Source organism: Phyllobates terribilis, unplaced genomic scaffold, assembly GCF_046119375.1.
Source record: "Phyllobates terribilis strain yellow unplaced genomic scaffold, ASM4611937v1 Scaffold_298__1_contigs__length_2340664, whole genome shotgun sequence".
NCBI lineage: Eukaryota > Metazoa > Chordata > Amphibia > Anura > Dendrobatidae > Phyllobates > Phyllobates terribilis.
The window spans coordinates 1,748,097-1,773,130 of NW_027363058.1; the positions used below are offsets into that span (position 1 = coordinate 1,748,097).

The 25,034-nt window shown below is 45.1% G+C and overlaps 1 protein-coding gene across 1 annotated transcript in view; it reads right to left on the minus strand.

The window, feature by feature from the left end:
* Positions 1-116: 116 nt before the first annotated feature.
* LOC141220461 (uncharacterized) overlaps positions 117-25,034 on the minus strand; it is a 29,935-nt gene continuing 5,017 nt past the window's right edge. Inside the window, exons 2-7 of the mRNA XM_073666373.1 lie at positions 13,435-13,518; positions 13,126-13,305; positions 12,928-13,051; positions 12,748-12,845; positions 12,459-12,549; positions 117-1,918 (exon numbers count right to left, since the gene is read on the minus strand). Of these exons, the coding sequence (XP_073522474.1) occupies positions 735-1,918; positions 12,459-12,549; positions 12,748-12,845; positions 12,928-13,051; positions 13,126-13,305; positions 13,435-13,512 (1,755 nt within the window). The 5' untranslated portion in view covers positions 13,513-13,518 and the 3' untranslated portion in view covers positions 117-734. The remainder of the gene's footprint in view (positions 1,919-12,458; positions 12,550-12,747; positions 12,846-12,927; positions 13,052-13,125; positions 13,306-13,434; positions 13,519-25,034) is intronic.

The following is a 25,034-nucleotide window of genomic DNA, read 5'->3' on the forward strand; positions in this document are numbered from 1 at the left end:
TTCATAGGGGTTATCCCCTTTTGGAGAATCTTCATCTCCAACTGCAGTTTGTTTTAAAATAACCAACCACTCATTACTCATCGTCCTAGGATCCAGCGCTAAATCTTTGCCCTGCTCCTGGCGTCTGGTATTGGCTGAGGCACTGACTCCACGTCGACAGTGCGGCAGCCAATCAGAGAACTCAGCAACGCTGAATGGGGTGGTTCAGTTTACATGGGCAGAGTTGCTGAGCTCACTGATTGGTTGCCACACTTTTGCCATGAAGTCAACGCCACATCCAATACTGGACACCGGGAACAGCGCCAGAAGCTCAGCGTTGGACCCGGAGAAAGTGAGTGAACAGTGGTTGATTATTTTCTAACAAATGGCAGCACGGGATGAGGATTTTCTATAAGGAGACAAGCCCTTAAGTTCTTGACCAATGTTTAGTGTTATAACTAGCTTTTCCTATCTCATCAGTGATTTAATTTGAATGTCTATTATAATATTAGTACATACAACAAATGCTATATCATTGAGTGAATCCATTTGTTTTTAAGCAGATCTTATTTGTGTGTAAAACATTTCAAACATTCAGGAATTGGAAATGTTTTTATTGTGAAAGATTTCGCATGTGGAATTAGAACTGGCTTCGATGAAAACACTCTTCGAATACGGTACGTGAAATTTTTTTCTGATATATATTTGAGTTTTTAATCGTTAAGACTTGATTTCTTGGTAAGATATTTCTGACATTATGGGCATGAAAATGGCTTCTCCCCTATGTGAGTTCTTTGATGTCTAACTACTTCTAACTTCTTACTAAAACATTTCCCACATTCGGAACATGAATATGGCATTGATCTTGTATGAACATTTTGATGGTTAACAAGAGATGATTTATCGGTAAAAAATGCTCCACACTCTGAACATGAAAATGGCTTCACCCCTGTGTGAACCCACTGATGTGTAACAAGATACGATTTCCGGTTAAAACATTTCCCACATTCTGAACATGAATATGGCATTGATCCTGTATGAATATTTTGATGGTTAACAAGAGATGATTTATCGGTAAAAAATGCCCCACACTCTGAACATGAAAATGGCTTCACCCCTGTGTGAACCCACTGATGTCTAACAAGATGTGTTTTATTATTATAAAGTTTCCCACATTCTGAACATGAGAATGGCTTCTCCCCTGTGTGAGTTCTCTGGTGTGTAACAAGAGCTGATTTCCTGTTAAAACATTTCCCACATTCTGCACAAGAAAAAGGCTTCTCCCCTGTGTGAGTTCTCTGGTGTCTAACAAAATCTGATTTCTGGTTGAAACATTGTCCACACTCTGAACATGAAAATGGCTTCTCCCCTGTGTGAACCCACTGATGTCTCGCAAGACTTGACTTATCAATATAGCATTTATCACATTCTGAACATGAATGTGGCTTCTCCCCTGTGTGAATTCTCTCGTGGGTAACAAGACCCCATTTCTGTTTAAAGCATTTTCCACATTGTGAGCAAGAAAATGGCTTTGCATCTGTGTGGCTTCTCTGATGTCTAAAAAGAAAAGATCTTTCGCTAAAACATTTCCCACAATCTTTACAAGAAAATGGCTTCTCCCCTGTGTGACTTCTCTTATGTTGAATAAATTTTGATTTCCAGTCAAAACATTTTCCACATTCCAAACATGTATATGGCTTCTCTCCACTATTAGAAATTTGGTTCACGGTATCTTTTCTGTTTCCTTTATTTTCCTTAACATTCGGTAATGAATCAGAAGACAGGACCTGTTCGAAAGGATCTGATGATAGACTGTTGCCGGGAAGGGCGATATATGGAATTATGACATGTTCTTCATATGTATCATATGGGATACCACGATTATCTGCTTTACAATCTAAAGATATCTGATGTCCCTCAGAGATCCCGGGACATTCTTCTGCAAAGAATAAAACTGATTATCTTATTTTTTAATAATAAAATGTCTACTGATAATTTATAACATTAATGTCAAAATTTTCAGCCAAAGTGCAAGGCATGCAGCAAAATTGGCTTTTTAACTAAAACAGTGATGCAAAGCCAATCACAATCTAACATTGGGCTTTAAAACAAAAAACAGAAGATAGCAAACATTAGGCCTCATGCTACTTTCTTGCAGTTTATTTTTAATGAACCAAAACCATTTTCATAGGTTCATATATCAGTGTTGGCCGTCGTCAGTCTTTTCTAGTTAAATGCTCAGTGGAGAATTGTAAAAGGAATGTAAAAAGTTAGGAGTGGATAAAAACCGGAATTAGTTTTACTGGTTATGATGTTTCCAGGAGTCCACATGACAGCACCATAGGAGGAGTTATCCGATATCCTCTGTAGGGGCAGGATGCACAAGAGGTTAAAAGCCCTCCCACCCCCAACCTCCTCATTGATTTTCCAAGAACCACATTGGCTGGGTACAACACAATTTTATTCTAGACTACTTAGACATATGTTAGAGTCACATACAGTAGCAATATAGGGAGGGAAATAAGGGTGCTGTCATGTGGACTCCTGGAAACATCATTACTGGCAAAACTAATTCTGGTTTTCCAGTACATCCTCATGACAGCTCCATAGGAGTATACCCAAGAACTCATAGATTAAGGTGGGATAAATGCACCTTCCTACCAAACACAGATCTCTGCTGTGAGAGAATATCTAGTTTGCAGTGTTTGCAAAATGTAGTATGTCCTGACCATGTGGATGCGGTACAAATCTGTTCAATGGTAGCCCCTGCTCTAGTTGCCCAAGAGGTGGAAACTGCTCTGGTAGAATGGGCTTTGATAATTTCAGGGGGAGACTGTCCTTCTGAAAGGTACGCTAGATTAATCATGGATCTAACCCATCTAGCTAAGGATGGTTTTGAAGCCTTTCTGCCTATATTTTTCCCCCCAAACTGTAAGAAAAGATTAGAGTCTAATCTCCAGTTCCGAATGGCTTCCAAATAGGCCAACACTGCTCTGCGGACATCAAGATGGTGAAACTCTTCCTCTCTCGGATTTCTAGGGTATTCGCAGAACGATGGAAGAACCACTTCTTAGTTTAACCCTCCGTCACATATAATAGGCCTGACAGGCACATCTCTTTTACTTTCATTTCTCCTTCCTCACCAGATTGTGAGGAAATCCCCTCCCTCCAGGTAGTCTCCTGTCTCTAGCAGCTCTGTGAAACCTCATACCACAGTTGGATTGCAGAGCTTCAGGAGGACAGATATAACTGCGCTAATCTCTCAGGCTCATTGTATGTGAACACGTCACACTCAATAAGGTTGGTATTTTATGTTTTTATTCATCACAATTGTTTATTTAGTTTGTTTTATGAATGTATAGCACAAAGTGTGAGGATATTTCATAGAAATAAGGCAGATTAAAAAAGAAAGTGTGCTGCTCAGGCAAATACAGTAGTTCCCTAACACATATTCCTTCTCTTGCTTCAGATTATCTGCTGAAATGGAGAGGAAAATGTACAATTTATCAAAAAACCTTGATGTTGAGGAAGTAACAAACATGCTGTTAGATGATGCAGACCCCACACTGAATGAGGATTTAGGAGAGGAAAGTGAGATTGATTCTCATGATGAGGTGGAAGTATGTGAAGTGGATTCTGAAACAGAGCAAGATGGTGACAGTGTTGAGGATGAAGATGTAGATTCTTATTATATGGGAAAAGATAAAAAAAAACAATGGAACAAGAAGCCATTCCAGAAAAAACGTAGGGAACCTCAAAACATTATTACTCACCTTCCTGCAGTTATAGGAACTGCAAGTAATGCAAAAACTGCAGTTGAATGCTGGAATAGTTTATTCACAGATGATATTCTGGACTCTATTGTCACATATACCAACCAATATATAGACATTATAAAGGACAAGTTCATCTGCAACAGAACCATCAAGGCCACAGATGAAATAGAACTGCATGCTTTTTTGGATTATTATACCTTGCAGGAGCTTATAGGGCAAATAGACAAAGTTTGGAGGAACTTTGGAGCAAAGATGGGGATGGAGTTGAAAAATTTGGCCTTGTTATGTCCATAAACAGATTCAAGCTTCTAATTCGTTGCCTTCGGTTTGACGACAGAACTACCCGAACCGAACGTAAAACACATGACCGACTTGCTCCAATTCGTGATATATTCTAAAAATTTGTTGAAAACTGTAAAAAAGCCTATTGCCCTGGGGAGAATCTCACTATTGACAAAATGCTCCCTGGTTTTCGTGGTAGATGTGCCTTTCGTCAATATATTCCATCAAAGCCTAACAAATATGGAATAAAAATGTATGCCCTTGTTGATGCCAGTAAGACCTACACTTACAACCTGGAAGTTTATGCAGGAAAACAACCAGAAGGTCCTTACTGTGTCAGCAACAAACCCAGTGATGTTGTAAAAAGACTGGCTGAGCCCTTATTTGGATCGGGCCGCAATATAACAGCTAACAATTGGTTTTCAAATTGTGATCTGATTGATTATCTGAAAATGCAGAAGCTTTCATATGTCGGAACTGTAAGAAAAAATAAAAAAGAATTGCTTACACAGTTTGTAAGTGTGAAAGGGAGACAACAGTACAGCAGTATGTTTGCATTCCATAATGGAAAAGTTTTGGTTTCCTATGTACCACAAGCAAAAAAAATTGTACTTCTTCTATCAACACTTCATGATGATGCCATCGATCCTGGGACTGAGGCACAAAAAAACCCGGAGATAATTACATTTTATAATGCAACCAAAGGGGGTGTTGATACAGCTGATCAGATGTGCTCAACTTTCAACGTCAGCAGAAACACCAAACGCTGGCCAATGGTCATATTTTTTGTTATGTTGAATTTGGGTGGTATAAATTCACAAGTCATTTACCTTGAAAACAAGATTGAACCACTCCGTAGACGATTCTATCTGAAAAAATTGGCCCATGAACTAGTGCTTGGAGAGCTACGCAGGAGAAGTATGAAAACAATCGGTATCCCCTCTCGCCTTCAAGTTCAGCTCAAAAGATTCCGCCCAGATGATGATAGTGAAAATTCACCACCTGCACCACCTCCCAAAAGAAGGAGATGCACCACCTGCACCACGGAAAGCGGAATCAGAAGGCTTTCTAATTATGAATGTCACAAATGTCATAATGCAATCTGCCTGACACATGCAAAAATGATGTGTAATTCTTGCTCTTTGCTCTGCAAGTGTAATTTTTCTGGGGAAACTTCAGGATCTAATTCTGATTGAATATGTGTTTAATAGTACTTAAGGTACCTTAAAATTAAGTTTGTTTCCATAAATTTTCTTTGTAGAGTTTTTTGACAGAGTCGAACTGGGGACTATTTGGCGGGAGTTTTGAAATGTTTGTATTTCAGAGTTATTAGTTTTATGTTAAGTAAATGTTTTTTTTTTTTGCACCTGATTATGTGTAGTCTCTTTTATTACATCCCTATGAAGGTCACTGATCACTTTTAGAGCACTGAAATTGCAAACATTAGATATTATAGGTATTTTTCTAGCCTGCGGCGCCTGACAGTCACATTGTATGTGAACTCGTTAGAACCGATATTGTATGTGACGGAGGGTTAAAGACACCACCTTCGGGTAGAAACTTGGATCCAGTTTGAGACTGATTCAATCATCCCAAATCTGCATACATGGCTCGACAACAGAGAGAGCCTGGATCTCACCCAACCGTTTAGACGTGGTAATTGCCACCAAGAAGACTGTTTAGAGAGTCAAGTTCTTTATTTCTAATTCATGAACTGGGCCGAAGGAAGGTTTGCAAAGAACTCTCAGGACAAGATTCAGATCCCACGGACGGGAAGAAATTCTCTGGGCAGGCCTAAGTCTCTGGATTGCCTTGGCAAATCTGATTATCAAGGGATGCAAGGACAATGATATGTCGAAGAAAGCACTTAGTGCTGCAATCTGCACCTTCAAGGTACTTAGTCTAAAACCTGTATCAAATCCCGCCTGCAAGAAATCAAGGATCGCAGGGATGTCTGGTTGAGAGGTGTCTACCGTCCTGTAGAACAGACAAAAGGTCCTCCAGACTTTTTTATATATGGTTTGGGTTACAGGTTTTCTACTAGCCTGTGTAGTCTTGATCACTCTGGCGGATAAGCCTTTGGTTTTCAGTATCTCCCCTTCAGAAGCCAGGCTGAAAGCTGGAGTTGTTGAAGATTCCGATAAAACAGTGGACTTTTTATGATGTTTGTCTGTCACTTCCAGGATGGATTTCTGTAGAGGCCTAGAATGGAATTGGCTCCATCTGACGCAGGTGATGCACGACGTCATGATTCCCAAAATACTCATTGCCTTTCGAATCAATGTTTTTTTCTCCCTTGCAAAAAAACGAATCCTTTGTGGGACTGAGAGCATCTTGTCTTCCGGGAGATAAGACGTTCGCGTTCGGGAGTCGAGATAGGCTCCCAAGAAGATGTGTGAAGTACCTGGGACAAGATTGGATTTTTCTTTGTTTACAATTAAACCCAGGCTGGTTAATGTCTGTAGGACAAATTCCAGATGTTGAGTCATATCTAGAGGGGATCCTGCCACCATCAGGAAGTCGTCCAAGTATGGAATGATGGTAATATCCCTGAGTCGGATATAGGCTACCACCTCTGCCATGATCTTCGTAAAGATTCTGGGAGCAGATGACAGGCCAAAGGGAAGACATCGGAACTGGTAGTGTAGAATCTGACTGCCTGATGGTAGCGCAAACCTCAGATATTGCTGACTTGAGGAATGTATCGGCAGGTGGTAATATGCATCCCTGAGGTCCAGGGTGCAAATTACCGCATCTGTGTCTATCAGGGGAATGGCTGATCTCACAGATTCTATGCGGAATTTTTTGTAGTGGACCCATCGGTTTAGGGGTTTCAGATTGATAATTGTATGGAACTCCCCTGATGTTTTTTTTTTTACTGAAAACAGAGGAGTATTGGCCCCAATGTTGGTCGTGTTCTGGAACTGGAACAATAACCTTCTGTTGTAGAAGTTTCTCTACGTCTGCACGTAGACGGGAAAGTGAGGTAGGGGAACCCCTTGTTAGGTGGAATCTTTGAGGGGGATTTTGAGAAAACTCTATCCTGTAACCCTGCGCTATAGTTGATAATATCCAGGGATTTTGAGTTACCTGATGCCAACTGTTTTTGAAAAACCTTACCCGCTCCCCTATTCTGACATAGTCATTGTCGTTTTGAACGGGAGATAGTACTGGGCTGGTATTTTTTATGTTTGTTCCCCTTATTAAAACTCCAGCTCATGGATCCCCCTTTTTTCTGAGTGTTATGTTTACGGAAGGGGAAAGGTTTGCGAAAGGGCTGCTCCATCTCTTTCTCCTCAGGAAAGCCCTTCTTTTTATCGGACGCTTTTTCTAGTATGTCATCTAACACTGGTCCGAATACTTTGAGCCCTGAAAACGGAATGGAGCACAGCTTGTTCTTAGAAGCTGTATCCCCAGACCATGTCTTTAACCAAATAGCTCTTCTGGCTGATTTGGAAAGCTCATTATTCCTGGCAGCAAATCTGACCGATTCTGCCAAAGCGTCGGCCACAAAATTCGTTGCCATTTTGAATAGGGGCAATGATTGACTGAGAGATTCCCTCAGGGTGCCATCCCGTAGGTGACCCTTTAGCTCATCTAGCCAGACTTTCATGGATCTGGCAATAGATGTAGCAGCAACGTTAGACTTAATAACTGCCACCGAGGCTTCCCAGGCTTTTTTCAAAAGTCTATCCACCTTTCGATCCATAGGATCTTTAAGTCCTGATGAATCCTCAAAGGGGATAGAGGTTTTCTTGACCACCTTGGCTAGTGGGACGTTGATCTTAGGAATAGTGTCCCAAACATTGGTGTTTTCTGGATCAAAGGAGAGTCGGATGCAGAAGTCTCGTGGAATAGAGTCTCTTCTCCGCATCCTCCCATTCCTCCAGGATCATGTCTTTCACATGAGTATTAACAGGGAAAACCATGGATCTATGGGTTCTAAGTACACCAAACATTTCATCTTGAATGTTTCTGCTCTTCTCCGTCTCTTCTACCTGGATTGTGTTTCGGACGGCTCGTAGAAGAATCAACATACCATCTGAGTGGAACATATACTTTTTACGTTCCCCTCCCTGAGGTGGACTAATGGTCTCACCGTTGTCAGAGTCCCAAGATGGGTTGATTTCACCTTCAGAAGATGGTGCTGTATCTTCTCTGGGTCTTTTGGGTCCCCGGACATCCTGGACCCCTGAACCTGGGGACACTAGAGACGTAATAGAAGCCTGAACTTCTTCTTTGATCATGCTACGCATCTCATTTAATAAAGCTCTATTCTCCTCCTTTAGCAGGGAGGCTCTACATTCAGCACATAGACACTTTTGTATATGAGTCGGGAAGTCTGATGTTACAATCCAGGCACCTCCTGGTTTTCACTGTGGCCTTTTTCCCTGTATCCTTCTTCTTTTCAGAAGGAGGTGGTAACTGCACAGAGACATCATAACTGTGGGGCGATCCAGGGAGGGTATCAGGGTGTGACACATCAGCCATTGTAGCGTACTGCTAGGAGTGCCAAAGCTGTAAGCCAGCCTTTGATGCTCCCCAGCTCCCCTTTTTGTACCTTACCTGGTCGTCCTGTCATGTTCTCCTGCTCCACTGGCGTCCACAGTCGATCTACGCTTGAATATTCCGCGCGACCGCCGACAGGAAGTCGTCATCCATGAACTTCCGGTTTCGACCCCGGGCGGTCCCCGAAGGCGGGAGAAGCTGGGCCCGCCCTGAGCAGGACGACGAGAACCCCAGCGATGGGGAAGCGGCACCCAGAGGCTCCAGCATACCGGAGGGCTGAGGAATTCCCGACAGGGAGTGTCGGCCCAGGACCCACTTGACGGCGGGAAGGAGAGAGCCGCGGCCCTCCCAATCCCCCAGGGCCCTGTAAGTATCAGTGTTCTTCTGCACTAGTTCTCCCTGCACCAGCGCTCCTCCACTACTCCCTGTCCTGTGTAGGGACAGGAAAAACACTGAGGAGGTTGGGGGTGGGAGGGCTTTTAACCTCTTGTGCTTCCTGTCCCTACAGAGGATATGAGATTACTCCTCCTATGGTGCCGTCATGGGGACGTACTGGAAAAGGGGATTTTTTTATAGGTTTCCTTCCTTTATAATAGACTCCTGGCAATTTAATTTAAAAAATAATGGATAATTTGCAACATTCGGTGAGAACTGAATATTTCCTTTCATAATGGAGCTATTGAATAAACTGAACTACTGTGCTAAGCACCTTCTGTGCGCAGAGAGGTCACAATTGTCCTGCATTTGTTTGCTGGATAACACAAAGAGATCAGGCAAACGCTAATTATAATCAGTCTAAATGAGCTTGGTGGACTCATTCTAAAAGTAGTGGTCCATACTCTGAGGTTTCCAGTAATTTCTCCTCATACAGCAAAAGGGATAAGGGCTATGAAGGCCCTGACCCAAGGCTCTTGTCCAATGCCTGAAATTAATGCACACAAAGGGTTTGAAGACTATTGTGTGATCACGGATACAATCAATACCTACAGGAGACTACACAACATTGTAATCAATAAAATAATAGTTCATTCATTATATTATTAAAATCCGAACAAGAAAATATAGGCAACAGGTGGAAAAATCAAGGCAGGGGACAAATATTCAATATACCATAGTGCTGCTAGCAGTCAAAATATATCAGGTAAGGTAAAATCCATGTTGAAGAGCAATAACGAAACAGACCCAAGAATATAAATTGCCTCCAAAAAAAAAAGTATGACTGCTCGTCAAGAAATGTAATGTGTACCTAGGAATCCTAGTATAAGCAAAATATATAAAATGGCAGTGGCTGGCTATAAGTATAGTGAATAATAAATAATGGATAGTTGGTACAGCTCTCAAATAGAAAGCAATATGCTATACTGCAAATGTGATTAATGGAAAGGTAAATAAAGTGCCAATATGCTGTAAAAGAGGCAGTGCAATCTGCATATAAAACATTTACAGGTAGCAGGAAAAGAAGAAACTTTATCCAGCGATGATATTGTTAATAAAATTTATTTCTCTTTATTGAGTAAAATTTAAAAGATAATCCAGTGGATACAATCAAGAGCAACTACCATGCACCCTCCATGGCGATCCAGATCGACGGGCTTTGACTCGTTAGGTGTTAGTCATGATTATGACTAACGAGTTGAAACCCGTCGATCTGGATCACCATGGAGGGCGCATGGTAGTTGCTCTTGATTGTATCCACTGGATTATCTTTTAAATTTTACTCAATAAAGAGAAATTAATTTTTATTAACAATATCATAAATTTTATATAACATATTTACATAGTTAATATGGTTGAAAACAGACAAATGTCCAAAGATTTTAATTGGATGGGAGAAAATAAAAGTACAACCATAATGCAAGTTCCGTTCTGACCCCAAAAAACCTAATTATTTGCTTCTGATCTCAATTGTCAATCCACTGGACATTCAAGAAAGCACCTTACATAGTTACATAATTATTTATGTTATTTGTTTTTAATAAAAGCATCTAAGTCTGAAAAAACATCTATATTGTATAAAAAGGTATAAAAACCCTCCAGACCGATGGTTTTGTTGTGTTCAAGAGCTGAAAAGCCCTCACCCTCCAAGTAATTTTGTCTTTGTTATTTTACAAAGAGCTGTCGCCCAGCTTATATTATCTTGGTTAAGAATTACTTTTGATGTGGCGCATATATATATATATATATATATATATATATATATATATATACATATACACACAGTGCTGGACAAAAGTATTGGCACCCCTGCAATTCTGTCAGATAATACTCAGTTTTTTCCTGAAAATGATTGCAATCACAAATTCTTTGGTATTATTCTCTTCATTTAATTTGTCTTTAATGAAAAAAACACAAAAAGAATTGTCCTAAAGCCAAATTGGAAATAATTCCACACCAAACCTAAAAAAGGGGGTGGACAAAAGTATTGGCACTGTTTGAAAAATCATGTGATGCTTCTCTAATTTGTGTAATTAACAGCACCTGTAACTTACCTGTGGCACCTAACAGGTGTTGGCAATAACTAAATCACACTTGCAGCCAGTTAACATGGATTAAAGTTGACTCAACCTCTGTCCTGCGTCCTTGTGTGTACCACATTGAGCATGGAGAAAAGAAAGAAGACCAAAGAACTGTCTGAGGACTTGAGAAACCAAATTGTGAGGAAGCATGAGCAATCTCAAGGCTACAAGTCCATCTCCAAAGACCTGAATGTTCCTGTGTCTTCCGTGCGCAGTGTCATCAAGAAGTGTAAAGCCCATGGCACTGTGGCTAACCTCCCTAGATGTGGACGGAAAAGAAAAATTGACGAGAGATTTCAACGCAAGATTGTGCAGATGGTGGATAAAGAACCTCGACTAACATCCAAACAAGTTCAAGCTGCCCTGCAGTCCGAGGGTACAACAGTGTCAACCCGTACTATCCGTCGACGTCTGAATGAAAAGGGACTGTATGGTAGGATACCCAGGAAGACCCCATTTCTTACTCCGAGACATAAAAAAGCCAGGCTGGAGTTTGCCAAAACTTACCTGACAAAGCCTAAAATGTTTTGGAAGAATGTTCTCTGGTCAGATGAGACAAAACTAGAGCTTTTTGGGAAAAAGCATCAACATAGAGTGTACAGGAAAAAAAAAGCATACAAAGAAAAGAACACAGTCCCTACAGTCAAACATGGCGGAGGTTCCCTGATGTTTTGGGGTTGCTTTGCTGCCTCTGGCACTGGACTGCTTGACCGTGTGCATGGCATTATGAAGTCTGAAGACTACCAACAAATTTTGCAGCATAATGTAGGGCCCAGTGTGAGAAAGCTGGGTCTCCCTCAGAGGTCATGGGTCTTCCAGTAGGACAATGACCCAAAACACACTTCCAAAAGCACTATAAAATGGTTTGAGAGAAAGCACTGGAGACTTCTAAGGTGGCCAGCAATGAGTCCAGACCCGAATTCCATAGAACACCTGTGGAGAGATCTCAAAATGGCAGTTTGGAGAAGGCACCCTTCAAATATCAGGGACCTGGAGCAGTTTGCCAAAGAAGAATGGTCTACAATTCCAGCAGAGCATTGTAAGAAACTCATTCATGGTTATCGGAAGCGGTTGTTCGCAGTTATTTTGGCTAAAGGTTGTGCAACCAAGTATTAGGCTGAGGGTGCCAATACTTTTGTCCGGCCCTTTTTTGGAGTTTTGTGTGAAATGATCAATGATTAGATTTTTGCTTCATTCTCTTTTGTGTTTTTTCCTTGCAAGCAAATTAAATGAAGATAATAAGACCAAATAATTTGTGATTGTAATCATTTTCAGGAAGAAACTGAGTATTATCTGACAGAATTGCAGGGGTGCCGATACTTTTGGCCAGCACTGTATATATATATTACCATGAGAAGAATCTGTGACTTCTCTGCATTTAGTGGTCACTACTCACCTGGGTGGTCATATGTATGAATCTCCTCTTTACACCGCTCATCACCCCTCACATATGTCTCTGTAGTATTAATATGGATCAGATCTTCACCCTGAAACAAATATTATAAAAGTCACAGACAGATGGAGAAGTCCCATCTATGATCAGCTCTAATCCTGCCATCTCCACCGTTCTCATTACACAAGTATAAACCATATAATACTGGTGGATAAAACAAGACTGAGCACAAGACCTTCACAGCCGTCTACACATCATAGGGGAGATCTCATGACACCTTCTCTCCATCTACCTGATGATCCTGAGGAACATTGGGATCTTCTTGTTTACAGTCCTGTGGAAGAAGAGGACGGGGACATCTCTCTGGTGTTGTCCTCTTACTGGATAGAGCTGGAGGAAACACATACAGGACTGAATTCATTCTTTACATACAGATAATTATAGACCGTGTGTAGTTAGTTCTGTCTATTACCTGGTGATGTGAGTGGCTGGGGAACCTCCATCATGACGTCCTTGTACAGATCTTTGCGTCCTTCTAAATACTCCCACTCCTCCATGGAGAAATAGACAGCGACATCCTGACACCTTATAGGAACCTGACACATACAATGATACCGTCATCCCCCCGATCCCTCCATAGCGTTACTGTATAATGTCCCAGCATTCCCACCTCTCCAGTCAGCAGCTCAATCATCTTGTAGGTGAGTTCTAGGATCTTCTGGTCATTGATGTCCTCATGTATCAGGAAGTGAGACTGAGGTCCTGTGATTGGGCTCAGGGGTCTTCCCCATCCCTCAGACACAGGGTCCTGACAGCGCTCACTAGAGGTCTTCTTCACTACTGTGTAATCCTGGTTATGGAGAGACACATTAATAAATCTCACTACAGACATTTCCAGAGTCCTCACCTCTCCAGTTCTGTCCATCTGTTATTCCCATAGATAAGAATGATGTAATGTGACGTCATCAGAATCTCTCACCTCTCCTGTAAGCCGGAAGAGGATCTCTAGGGTGAGGTGTAATATCCTCTCCACCATCTTCTTTCTGTCTCTATCCATTCTTCTCTAGGAAAATGATATAGATAAATTATTAGTATACCATATTGTGGGAATGTGAGTAGATAGAAGATGACTCATTGCAAGATATATAAAATACTGAATAATAAATAAAATGAATAGCATGATGCCGGTATAAAGCAATAATGTGGTAGAGCACTTCATACATCTTGAGGTCAGACAGGGATATTTATGTGCTATCAATTAGCATTGCAGATGTTATAAAATAAATTATCTGAATTAACAATATAAAGAAGACAACAGTCTTTGTACAGCCAATAAAATATGTTAATCGTTTATTTGTATACATCTCACCACTCCACGATAAGTTCTGGAAAGAAGTGGTCTTCTAACCCCACCGCCTATTCTACACCGTGCGCACGATTATTGGGCAATTTGTATTTTTGATGATTACTTTTATTATTTAACATCACCAGTGCTGTCGGTCAATCTAAAAGAGTAATAAACCTGAATATATAAGAAAGTAAAAGTGCGGTGTTGTCTTAGGAGAATATCTCTATGTGCAGAATTATTATGAAAATATATGAAAAATTTAAATTTTCCATCTCAATTGTCTATTTTCATCTGTTCTAGTGAGAATAAGAACCAAACGAGTCAATGTCCAAAAATACATTTCTGACATTTTAAAAAAATATATCAGTGACCAACATAGCCACACATTCTTCTTAATACCAGTGATAAGCCATCCACCCATGGAGTCCATTAGTTTCTTAATCTGTCGATGATCATCTTTTTGGGCAGCACCAGCCACAGCCCCCGACAATGATCAGAGAGGGGCTGTTTTCCTTCACCATAAATGTTGAGTTTAAGAAAAGCCCAACAATTTGCACTAAGGTCTACACTGTGTGCAGAATTATTAGGCAAATGAGTATTTTGATCATGATACTTTTTCTACATGTTGTCCTACTCCAAGCTGCATAGGCTTGAGAGCAAACTACCAATTAAGTAAATCTGGTGATGTGCATCTCTGTAATGAGGAGGGGTGTTGACTAATGACATCAACACCCTATATAAGGTGGGCTTAATTATTAGGCAACTTCCTTTCCTTTGGCAAAATGGGTCAGAAGAGAGATTTGACGGGCTCTGAAAAGTCCAAAATTGTGAGATGTCTTGCAGAGGGATGTAGCAGTCTTGAAATTTCCAAACTTTTGAAGCATGATCACCGAACAATCAAGCGTTTCATGGCAAATCGCTAACAGGGTTGCAAGAAGAGTGTTGGCCAAAAAAGGCGCAAAATAACTGCCCATGAATTGAGGAAAATCAAGCGTGAAGCTGCCAAGATGCCATTCGCCACCAGTTTTGCCATATTTCAGAGCTGCAACGTTACTGGAGTATCAAAAAGCACAAGGTGTGCGATACTCAGGGACATGGCCAAGGTAAGGAAGGCTGAAAAACGACCACCTCTGAACAAGAAACATAAGATAAAACGTCAAGAATGGGCCAAGAAATATCTTAAGACTGATTTTTCAAAGGTTTTAAGGACTGATGAAATGAGAGTGACTCTTAATGGGCCAGATGGATGGGCCAGAGGCTGGATCAGTAAAGGGCAGAGAGCTCCACTCCGACTCAGACGCCAGCAAGGTGGAGGTGGGGTACTGGTATGGGCTGGTATCAACAAAGATGAACTTGTAGGACCTTTTCGGGTTGAGGATGGCGTGAAGCTCAACTTCCTGACCTACTGCCAGTTTCCGGAAGACAACTTCTTCAAGCAGTGGTACAGGAAGAAGTCGGTATCATTCAAAAAAAACATGATTTTCATGCAGGACAATGCTCCATCACATGCATCCAACTACTTCACAGCATGGCTAGCCAGTAAAGGTCTAAAAGAAGAAAAAATAATGACATGGCCCCCTTGTTCACCTGATCTGTGTAACGGGTCTGGGAGGCGGAACCTCTGAGCTACTATACAAGGGGGCAGTCCTTGTAAGGGAGCGGGTGGCGACCAGGGAAGACGGGCAGGAGGTCACAGCAGGTGACCGGGACAGTCTCTGAGTGAACGGGCTGGAGGTCACGGCAAGTGACCGGGGCAGTCTCTGGCTGAACGGGCTGATGGTCACGGCAAGTGACCGGGGCAGTCTCTGAATGAACGGGCAGATGGTCACGGCAAGTGACCGGGGCAGTCTCTAGGTAAAGGGTTGGTACGACCTGTGGCGGCTGATGATAGACGTGAGCTCCCAGATGAGCAGGCGAGAGTCTCTGGATGAACGGGTGGTCACAGCATGTGACGGTGGAGCCTCCAGGAAGACCAACAGACAGGCGGCAGATGAGCGCTCCCAGGTGAGCGGGCAGAAGTCTCTGGACAGGCGGGTGGTCACAACACGTGACGGCAGAGCCTCCAGGTAGGCTAGCAGACAGGCAGCAGATGAGCGCTCCCAGGTGAGCGAGCAGGAGTCACTGGACAGGCAGGTGGTCACAGCACGAGACGGCGGAGCCTCCAGGTAGACTAGCAGGCAGGTAGCAGGTGTGTGCTCCCAGGTGAGCGGGCAAGCTGGTCCATAGACAGACTGACAGGAGTTGGAAGGCAGACCGTCGGACCTCAGGCAAGCAGGCAGGTGGCTGATGTGCTCTCCCAGGTGAGCGGGCAGGCTGGTCCTTAGACAGACTGACAGGAGTAGTAAGGCAGACTGTCGGACCTCAGACTAGCAGGCAGGTAGCAGATAATCAGGCAGGAATCTGGCAGGTAACTGGCAGGTAACTGGCAGGTAACTGGCAACGGGACCTGAGGGCTGAAGCAGAGTAGTGAACAGTGCAACAACATTGCTCAGGCACCTCAATTTTGGAGGAGGTGCCTTATATATGGTAAAGTCCTCCGGCCATTGGCCGGGGACTCCTTAGGACGGCGCGCGCGGCCCCTTTAAGAGGGAGGGAGGGCGCGCGCCCTAAGCACAGTGGCCGGAAAGGAGCGCGCGCTGCCAGCAGAGCGGGAGAGGGACGCCGGGCACGGAGCAGAGCGGTGAGGGGAACAGCGTCCCTGCCTAGCAGAGGGCAGGGACGCCGGCACTACAGTACCCCCCCCTTTAGGCCCCCCCTTTTTTAGGCCAGATAGAAATTTAGCTAGGATGAGAGGGGCATGGATGTTCTCCCGGGGCTCCCACGTTCTCTCCTCAGGACCAAACCCCTTCCAATCTACCAGAAAAAAGGTCTTTCCTCTTACCCTTTTGGTGGCAAGAATGTTCTCTACCTCAAACTCGTCCTCAGCAGAAACCGGAGCAGGAGGCGTACCTGTAGACTTGGAAAAAGAGTTAAGCACCACGGGTTTGAGGAGAGATACATGGAAGGAGTTAGGGATCCGTAAGTTGGCCGGGAGTTTCAATTTATAGGCCACCGGGTTGATCTGACTGATGACCTCCAGAGGACCGATGAACCGAGGCCCTAACTTGTAAGAAGGTATCTTGAGTCGAACATATTTAGATGAGAGCCAGACTTTATCTCCTGGACGAAATTGTGGAGGATCCAGGCGTTTTTTGTCAGCGTGTCTTTTCATACGCTCGGATGACAGAAGGAGTGCGGACCGGGTACTCTCCCATATGGAGGAAAATTTGCTAACGAGAGATTCCGCAGCCGGGTTGTCCACAGAGGTGGAGACAGGAAAAGGAATCCGAGGATGCTGACCAAAGACTTCAAAAAACGGGGATTTGGAGGAGGATTCGCTGTCGTGATTATTATAAGAGAACTCGGCCCATGGTAGGAGATCCACCCAGTCAGAATGGTGGGCATTAACGAAGTGCCGGAGGTAACTGGTCAGGTTCTGATTGATCCGCTCCACTTGACCATTGGACTGTGGGTGGTAAGCGGAAGAGAAGTCCAGGGTGACGTCTAGTAGTTTACAAGTGGCTCTCCAGAAACGTGAGGTGAACTGTACCCCACGATCCGACACGATGTGGAGGGGCAGGCCATGAAGACGGAAGATGTGGCGGATAAAGTCTTTAGCCAGCTCGGGTGCAGACGGAAGGCCTGGCAGGGGAATAAAGTGAGCCATCTTGGAAAAGCGGTCAGCGACCACCCAAATGACCGTACAACCGGCAGAGACGGGGAGATCAGTTATAAAGTCCATTGCTATATGCTGCCAGGGGGCAGCAGGTACAGGAAGCGGAAGGAGGCGTCCGGCTGGCAGATGTCTCGGGACTTTGTTGCGGGCGCAGGACACACAGGCAGAAACAAAGTCTATTATGTCCTTGTGCAGGGTAGGCCACCAATAGTGCCGGGCAATAAGCTGGAGGGTCTTTTTCTGACCGGCGTGGCCAGCTAGTTTAGACGAATGGCCCCAGTGTAGGATCTTCTCCCGATCAGGTACTGAAACAAACGTCTTACCGGGAGGGAGACGATTTAGACTCACGGGAGCCACCTGCATTACTCTGGCGGGATCGATGATATGTTTAGGTTCTTCCTCGAGATCGGACACCAGAAAGGATCGGGACAAGGCGTCTGCTTTGACGTTTTTGTCAGCCGGGCGAAAATGAAGAACAAAATCAAAGCGAGCAAAAAACAAGGACCACCGGGCTTGGCGCGGGTTAAGTCTCTGGGCATGCTGGAGGTAAGCCAAGTTCTTGTGGTCAGTGTAAATTATTACCGGATGAAGAACCCCCTCGAGTAGGTAACGCCACTCCTCCAACGCCAGCTTGATGGCCAATAACTCTCGGTCTCCTATGGAATAGTTGCGCTCAGAAGAGGAGAAGAGTTTGGAGAAGAAGCCACAAGTTACCATTCTCCCGGAAGATGATTTTTGAGTAAGTACCGCTCCGGCTCCAGAGGAGGAGGCGTCAACTTCCAGGAAGAACTGCTTGTTGCCGTCCGGGCGATGCAGCACCGGGGCGGAAGAGAAGGCCTGTTTTAGGGAAAGAAAGGCCTCCTCTGCTTCGGGCGGCCACTCTTTGGGATTAGTACCCTTACGGGTGAGCGCGGAAATTGGGGCAGTCCGGGAAGAGAAGTGCGGGATGAAGAGGCGGTAATAGTTGGCGAAGCCCAGGAACCGTTGAATAGCCTTCAACCCCTCTGGTCGGGGCCATTTCTCGATGGCAGACAGTTTCTCAGGATCCATTTGTAGGCCGGTCTGAGAGATAATGTAGCCCAGAAACGGAAGCGAGGTCTGCTCAAAGAGGCACTTCTCATATTTAGCGTAGAGATGGTTCTGCCTGAGCCTGAGCAGGACCTGACGAACATCCCTCCGGTGAGTCTGGAGATCCGGAGAGAAGACCAAGATGTCGTCCAGGTACACCACTACGCAGGAGTAGAGAAGGTCCCGGAAGATGTCATTGACCAACTCTTGAAAGACGGCAGGAGCGTTACAGAGGCCAAAGGGCATTACCAGATATTCATAGTGGCCGTCCCGGGTGTTGAATGCCGTCTTCCATTCATCCCCCTGACGGATACGAACCAGGTTGTACGCCCCACGGAGGTCCAGTTTGGTGAAGATTCTAGCCCCCCACAGACGATCAAATAACTCCGGAATGAGCGGAAGGGGGTACTTATTCTTCACCGTGATCTGGTTAAGGCCTCTATAGTCTATACAGGGACGGAGAGAGCCGTCCTTCTTTTTGACGAAAAAGAAGCCTGCTCCCGCCGGGGAGGTAGATTTCCGGATGAATCCCCTGGCCAGATTCTCCTCAATATATTCGGACATCGACCGGGTCTCAGCAGCGGATAATGGATAAATACGCCCACGGGGAGGAGAAGTACCAGGTAACAGGTCGATAGGGCAGTCGTATGGTCTATGAGGGGGTAGTGTCTCTGCCTCCTTTTTATTAAAGACATCAGCATAAGACCAATAAGGAATCGGAAGTCCAGGTAGATTAGCTGGGGTAGGAGAAGGACGGACGGGATGAACGGGAACCAGACAGGTCTTATGGCAGCCCTGTCCCCAGCGAAGGACTTCTCCGGTCTGCCAGTCAAGAACGGGTGCATGTTTCTGGAGCCAAGGTAGGCCTAGCAAGAGGGCGTGAGAGAGTCCAGGCAGAACATGGAAGGAGATACTTTCAGAATGCAGCATTCCCACCTGCAGAGTAATGGATTCGGTGATGAGTTGGATGGGGCGTGGTAAGAGCCCCCCATCCACGGCAGCAACAGACAAGGGTACAGCCAGAGGTTTGGTGGGGATGCGGTATTTCTTTACCAGGGACTGTGAAATAAGATTCCCGGCTGCTCCAGAGTCCAGTTGGGCTAGTTCGAAATAACGGTTCTCCCCGTAGACGATTGAAACTGACAACAGCAGGGATGGAGAGGATTTATTCTTGTCTAGGTGGACCTCTCTGAGCGAACCTAGACACAGGCGTTTCCCGACCTCTCCGGGCAGGCACGGATCCGGTGCTCCTTACTGCCACAGTAGAAGCAGGTCCCCTCGGCACGGCGTAAGTCCTGACGGGTCTTGACCATCTTGGTCTGGTCGACCTGCATAGGCTCAGGAGGGTGTACCTGGTTAGAGACAGAAGGAGTGACGGGTTTCTGAAAAGTAGGAGCTAGACGTGGTAACCTCCTCTCACGGGTGACCTCTCTGGCACGCTCCTGGAACCGTAGGTCAATCCGGGTGGCAAGAGTTATTAAGTCATCGAGAGTGGTAGGAATGTCCCGACCGGCAAGTTCATCTTTAATACGGCCGGACAGACCCTCCCAGAAGACGGAAACCAGAGCGTCGTTATCCCAGGCCAGCTCCGAGGCAAGGGTACGGAACCGTATGGCATATTGGCCCACGGTGAGACTCTCCTGACGGAGGCGTAGCAACGATGATGCGGATGAGGTCTTCCGTCCGGGTTCGTCGAAGACTTTCCGGAAAGCCGTGAGAAAAGCAGGCAAGTTGGACACCAGGGGGTCTCCTCTCTCCCATAGAGGATTTAGCCAGGCCAGGGCCTCCCCGGTGAGATGGGACATGATGAATGCAATTTTGGCTCGGTCGGAGTTAAACTGGTGGGACAATAGTTCAAAGTGCAGGGTGCACTGATTTATGAAGCCCCGAGCCTGGGCTGAGTCGCCTCCGAAGCGAGGAGGTGCAGAAAGCCGAGGTCTGGGGTAGGATATCATGGTGTTAGTGGACAGCGGAGCTGCCGGATTGCGAGACATGGCACTGGCGGAGGTTGTTGGTGGAGCAGTCAGAGTGTCCAGGCGAGTATTGACATTCCGCAGGTGACCCAGGATGGACTCCTGTTGGGACCTTTGACGGGACAGTTCATGACACAGGTCCGTGAGCGAGGGAGCTTGGGTGCCACCGGGTTCCATGGCCCGAGCAAACTGTAACGGGTCTGGGAGGCGGAACCTCTGAGCTACTATACAAGGGGGCAGTCCTTGTAAGGGAGCGGGTGGCGACCAGGGAAGACGGGCAGGAGGTCACAGCAGGTGACCGGGACAGTCTCTGAGTGAACGGGCTGGAGGTCACGGCAAGTGACCGGGGCAGTCTCTGGCTGAACGGGCTGATGGTCACGGCAAGTGACCGGGGCAGTCTCTGAATGAACGGGCAGATGGTCACGGCAAGTGACCGGGGCAGTCTCTGAATGAACGGGCAGATGGTCACGGCAAGTGACCGGGGCAGTCTCTAGGTAAAGGGTTGGTACGACCTGTGGCGGCTGATGATAGACGTGAGCTCCCAGGTGAGCAGGCGAGAGTCTCTGGATGAACGGGTGGTCACAGCATGTGACGGTGGAGCCTCCAGGAAGACCAACAGACAGGCGGCAGATGAGCGCTCCCAGGTGAGCGGGCAGAAGTCTCTGGACAGGCGGGTGGTCACAGCACGTGACGGCAGAGCCTCCAGGTAGGCTAGCAGACAGGCAGCAGATGAGCGCTCCCAGGTGAGCGAGCAGGAGTCACTGGACAGGCAGGTGGTCACAGCACGTGACGGCGGAGCCTCCAGGTAGACTAGCAGGCAGGTAGCAGGTGTGTGCTCCCAGGTGAGCGGGCAAGCTGGTCCATAGACAGACTGACAGGAGTTGGAAGGCAGACCGTCGGACCTCAGGCAAGCAGGCAGGTGGCTGATGTGCGCTCCCAGGTGAGCGGGCAGGCTGGTCCTTAGACAGACTGACAGGAGTAGTAAGGCAGACCGTCGGACCTCAGACTAGCAGGCAGGTAGCAGATAATCAGGCAGGAATCTGGCAGGTAACTGGCAGGTAACTGGCAACGGGACCTGAGGGCTGAAGCAGAGTAGTGAACAGTGCAACAACATTGCTCGGGCACCTCCATTTTGGAGGAGGTGCCTTATATATGGTAAAGTCCTCCGGCCATTGGCCGGGGACTCCTTAGGACGGCGCGCGCGGCCCCTTTAAGAGGGAGGGAGGGCGCGCGCCCTAAGCACAGTGGCCGGGAAGGAGCGCGCGCTGCCAGCAGAGCGGGAGAGGGACGCCGGGCACGGAGCAGAGCGGTGAGGGGAACAGCGTCCCTGCCTAGCAGAGGGCAGGGACGCCGGCACTACAATCTGAATCCCATAGAGAACCTGTGGTCCATCATAAAATGTGAGATCTACAGGGAGGGAAAACAGTACACCTCTCGGAACAGTGTCTGGGAGGCTGTGGTGGCTGCTGCATGCAATGTTGATCGAAAACTGATCAGGCAACTGACAGAATCTATGGATGGAAGGCTGTTGAGTGTCATCATAAAGAAAGGTGGCTATATTGATCACTAATTTTTTGGGTTTTTGTTTTTGCATGTCAGAAATGTTTATTTCTAAATTTTGTGCACTGATATTGGTTTACCTGGTGAAAATAAACAAGTGAGATGGGATTATATTTGGTTTTTATTAAGTTGCCTAATAATTCTGCACAGTAATAGTAACCTGCACAAACAGATATCCTCCTAAGATAGCCAAATCTAAAAAAAAAAACACTCCAACTTCCAAAAATATTACGCTTGGATATTTATGAGTCTTTTGGGCTGATTGAGAACATAGTTGCTGATCAATAAAAAAAATAGTCCTCTAAAATACAACTTGCCTAATAATTCTGCACACAGTGTAGGTCCAGTGAGGAAGAGGCCATGTCATTATGTAATTTTTTCATCTTTAAGACCTTTCCTGGCACTGATGCTGCGATTTAGTATTGTACTGCAGAACAATCCTGATTTTTTTAAAGATGCAGATATTTTCCTGTACCTCTGCTTAAAGAAAGCATCTTCTAAAAACTGGCAGAAGTTTAGGGAGTTGATTTTGAGTCCATCTTCAACTCGAAAAGGTCCAACTAGCTCACCTGTAATAATACCAGCCCATAACAGTGCCCATCCCGCTGGTGTCTGAGTCAAAGTCAAGGTCTCTGCCCATTAATGATCCAGCCACAGGCCCATCCATCTGGTCCATCAAGAGTCACTCTCATCAGTTCATAAAACCTTTGAAAAATCTGTTTTCAGATATTTCTTGGACAAGTCTTTTCTTGTGTCTTGTTCAGTGATGGTCAGGGTTCAGCCTCAGTCTTGTCGCTGAGCACTGAACACCTAGTTCTTCTGGGTCTCCAGGGAGGCTGCAGTTCTGAAATACAACAGCACTGGAGGATAATATCTTCCTGGTCGCTTCACATTTGAGTCTTCTGAAATCTTTTGCAGTTAATGCTATTCTTTTTTTCTTTTGTGACCCTGTAGAATTTTGAAGTTTCTGTGGTCACTCCCCAATATCTGAACAATTTAAGGAGTGCTGCATCACTCTGTAAGACTTTTAACCATTTTTGACTTTTTAGAGTCAGTTGAAACCCTTTTTGGCCCATTTTGCCTGAGGAAAAGAAGCTGCCTAACAATCCCCCCCCCCCCCCCGATAAAGGGTGTCAATATCCATAGGCCACACACCCCTCATCACACAAGTACACATCACCTGATCTACTTCATCCGATAAACATAAAAGTTTATATAGCTTGCATTTGGAAAATCTGCTTAAGAATGATGATATGGTCAACATAGTCACTTGCCTAATAATTGCGCACACAGTGTTTGTTTCAAAGTGGTCAAGAAAACTAAATTTTTTATTCTCCACTGCTATCAGCTTCAGGTGCAATGTTCAAGAAACATCCCACAATTCATAGAATGTGGATTCCACATCTGACCCCTGACAAAGCAAGAAAAGTGAAAATATTATGCAAAAAGTGTTTAGGAGTGATAAGGTAAGAATTTTTTTGCTTGTCAGTAAAACTCATTGATGGTGATGTGTGTCAGGGCTCTTTATATCACTGTAGCAATTGCAGACACCTGTGCTAATTAGTTTGGCAGGTTGTGTCCAATGAAAGGCAAGACTACTTAAGAAGGCTGTCCCACATTATTAAGCAGCCTACATTTTCTGCCAAAATGGGAAAGAAAAAGGATGTGTCGGCTGCTGAGAAGCAACAAATTGTGAAGTGTTTACGTCAAGGCATGACTACAATCAACATTGCCAAGACACTTCATCGTGATCATCGCACAATCAAGAAGTATGTAGCTGATTCACAGTACACACGTGTGCGTGCTGATAAGGGAACATTGAGGACTCTTTCCTACAGGCAATTACTTCAGGTTAAAAGAGCAGCGGCAAAAAAGCCTTGTCATAGCAGCAGACAAGTTTTTGAAGCGGCTGGTGCCTCCAACGTCCCCCGAACAACAAGATGCAGGGTGCTTCAGAGGTTTGCAGCTGTGCGTAAGCCATCCTGTTGACCTCCTCTATCCACTGCACACAAGCAGAAACGGCTCCAGTGGGCCAAACAATACATGAAGACTGACTTCAAAACTGTTTTGTTCACCGATGAGTGCCGTGCAACGCTCGATGGTCCAGATGGATGGAGTGGAGGATGGCTGGTTGATGGACACCCCATGCAAACACGACTACGGCGCCAACAAGGAGGAGGTGGAGTAATGTTTTGGGCTGGAATCATGGGGAGAGAGATTGTCGGCCCCTTTAGGATCCCTGAAGGGGTAAAGATGAACTCCATAATGTATGTTCAGTTTCTCAAACAGCACTTCCTTCCATGGTTCAAGAAGAAGAACCGTGTATTCCACAGCAAGATCATTTTCATGCATGATAATGCCCCGTCTCATGCTGCACATAACACACCTGCATCTCTGGCTGATATGGGCATAAAAGGGGACAAACTTATGGTGTGGCCCCCATGCTCCCCTGACCTCAACCCCATTGAGAACCTCTGGAGCATCATCAAAAGGAGTGTCTATGATGGTGGGAGGCAGTTCACATCTAAGCAACAGCTCTGGGAGGGTATTCTGTCCTCATGCAAAACAATTGAAGCAGGAACCATCCAAAACCTGACAAATTCAAGAGACGAGAGAGTTCAGAAGCTCCTTTCGAACAAGGGGTCCTATGTGCAAATGTAACATCACCTAGAATAAAGTTTTGAGTTGAAAACTGTTTGATTTCAGTTTGTAATAACCTGTTAATGGTTATAATTTCAAAAATGACCATTTTTTTGTTCTTTATTAAAATGAAAAGGTTGAAAACTCTGCTATGCATAATAATTTGGAACATGCATTTTGAGTGCAGTTTGAGTGTTTTATTTTTTTTTAAATATACTGTTATCATAGGCAGTTTGTACAAAAACCTTTCAATTGTACTCTAATAGTTATTTGAC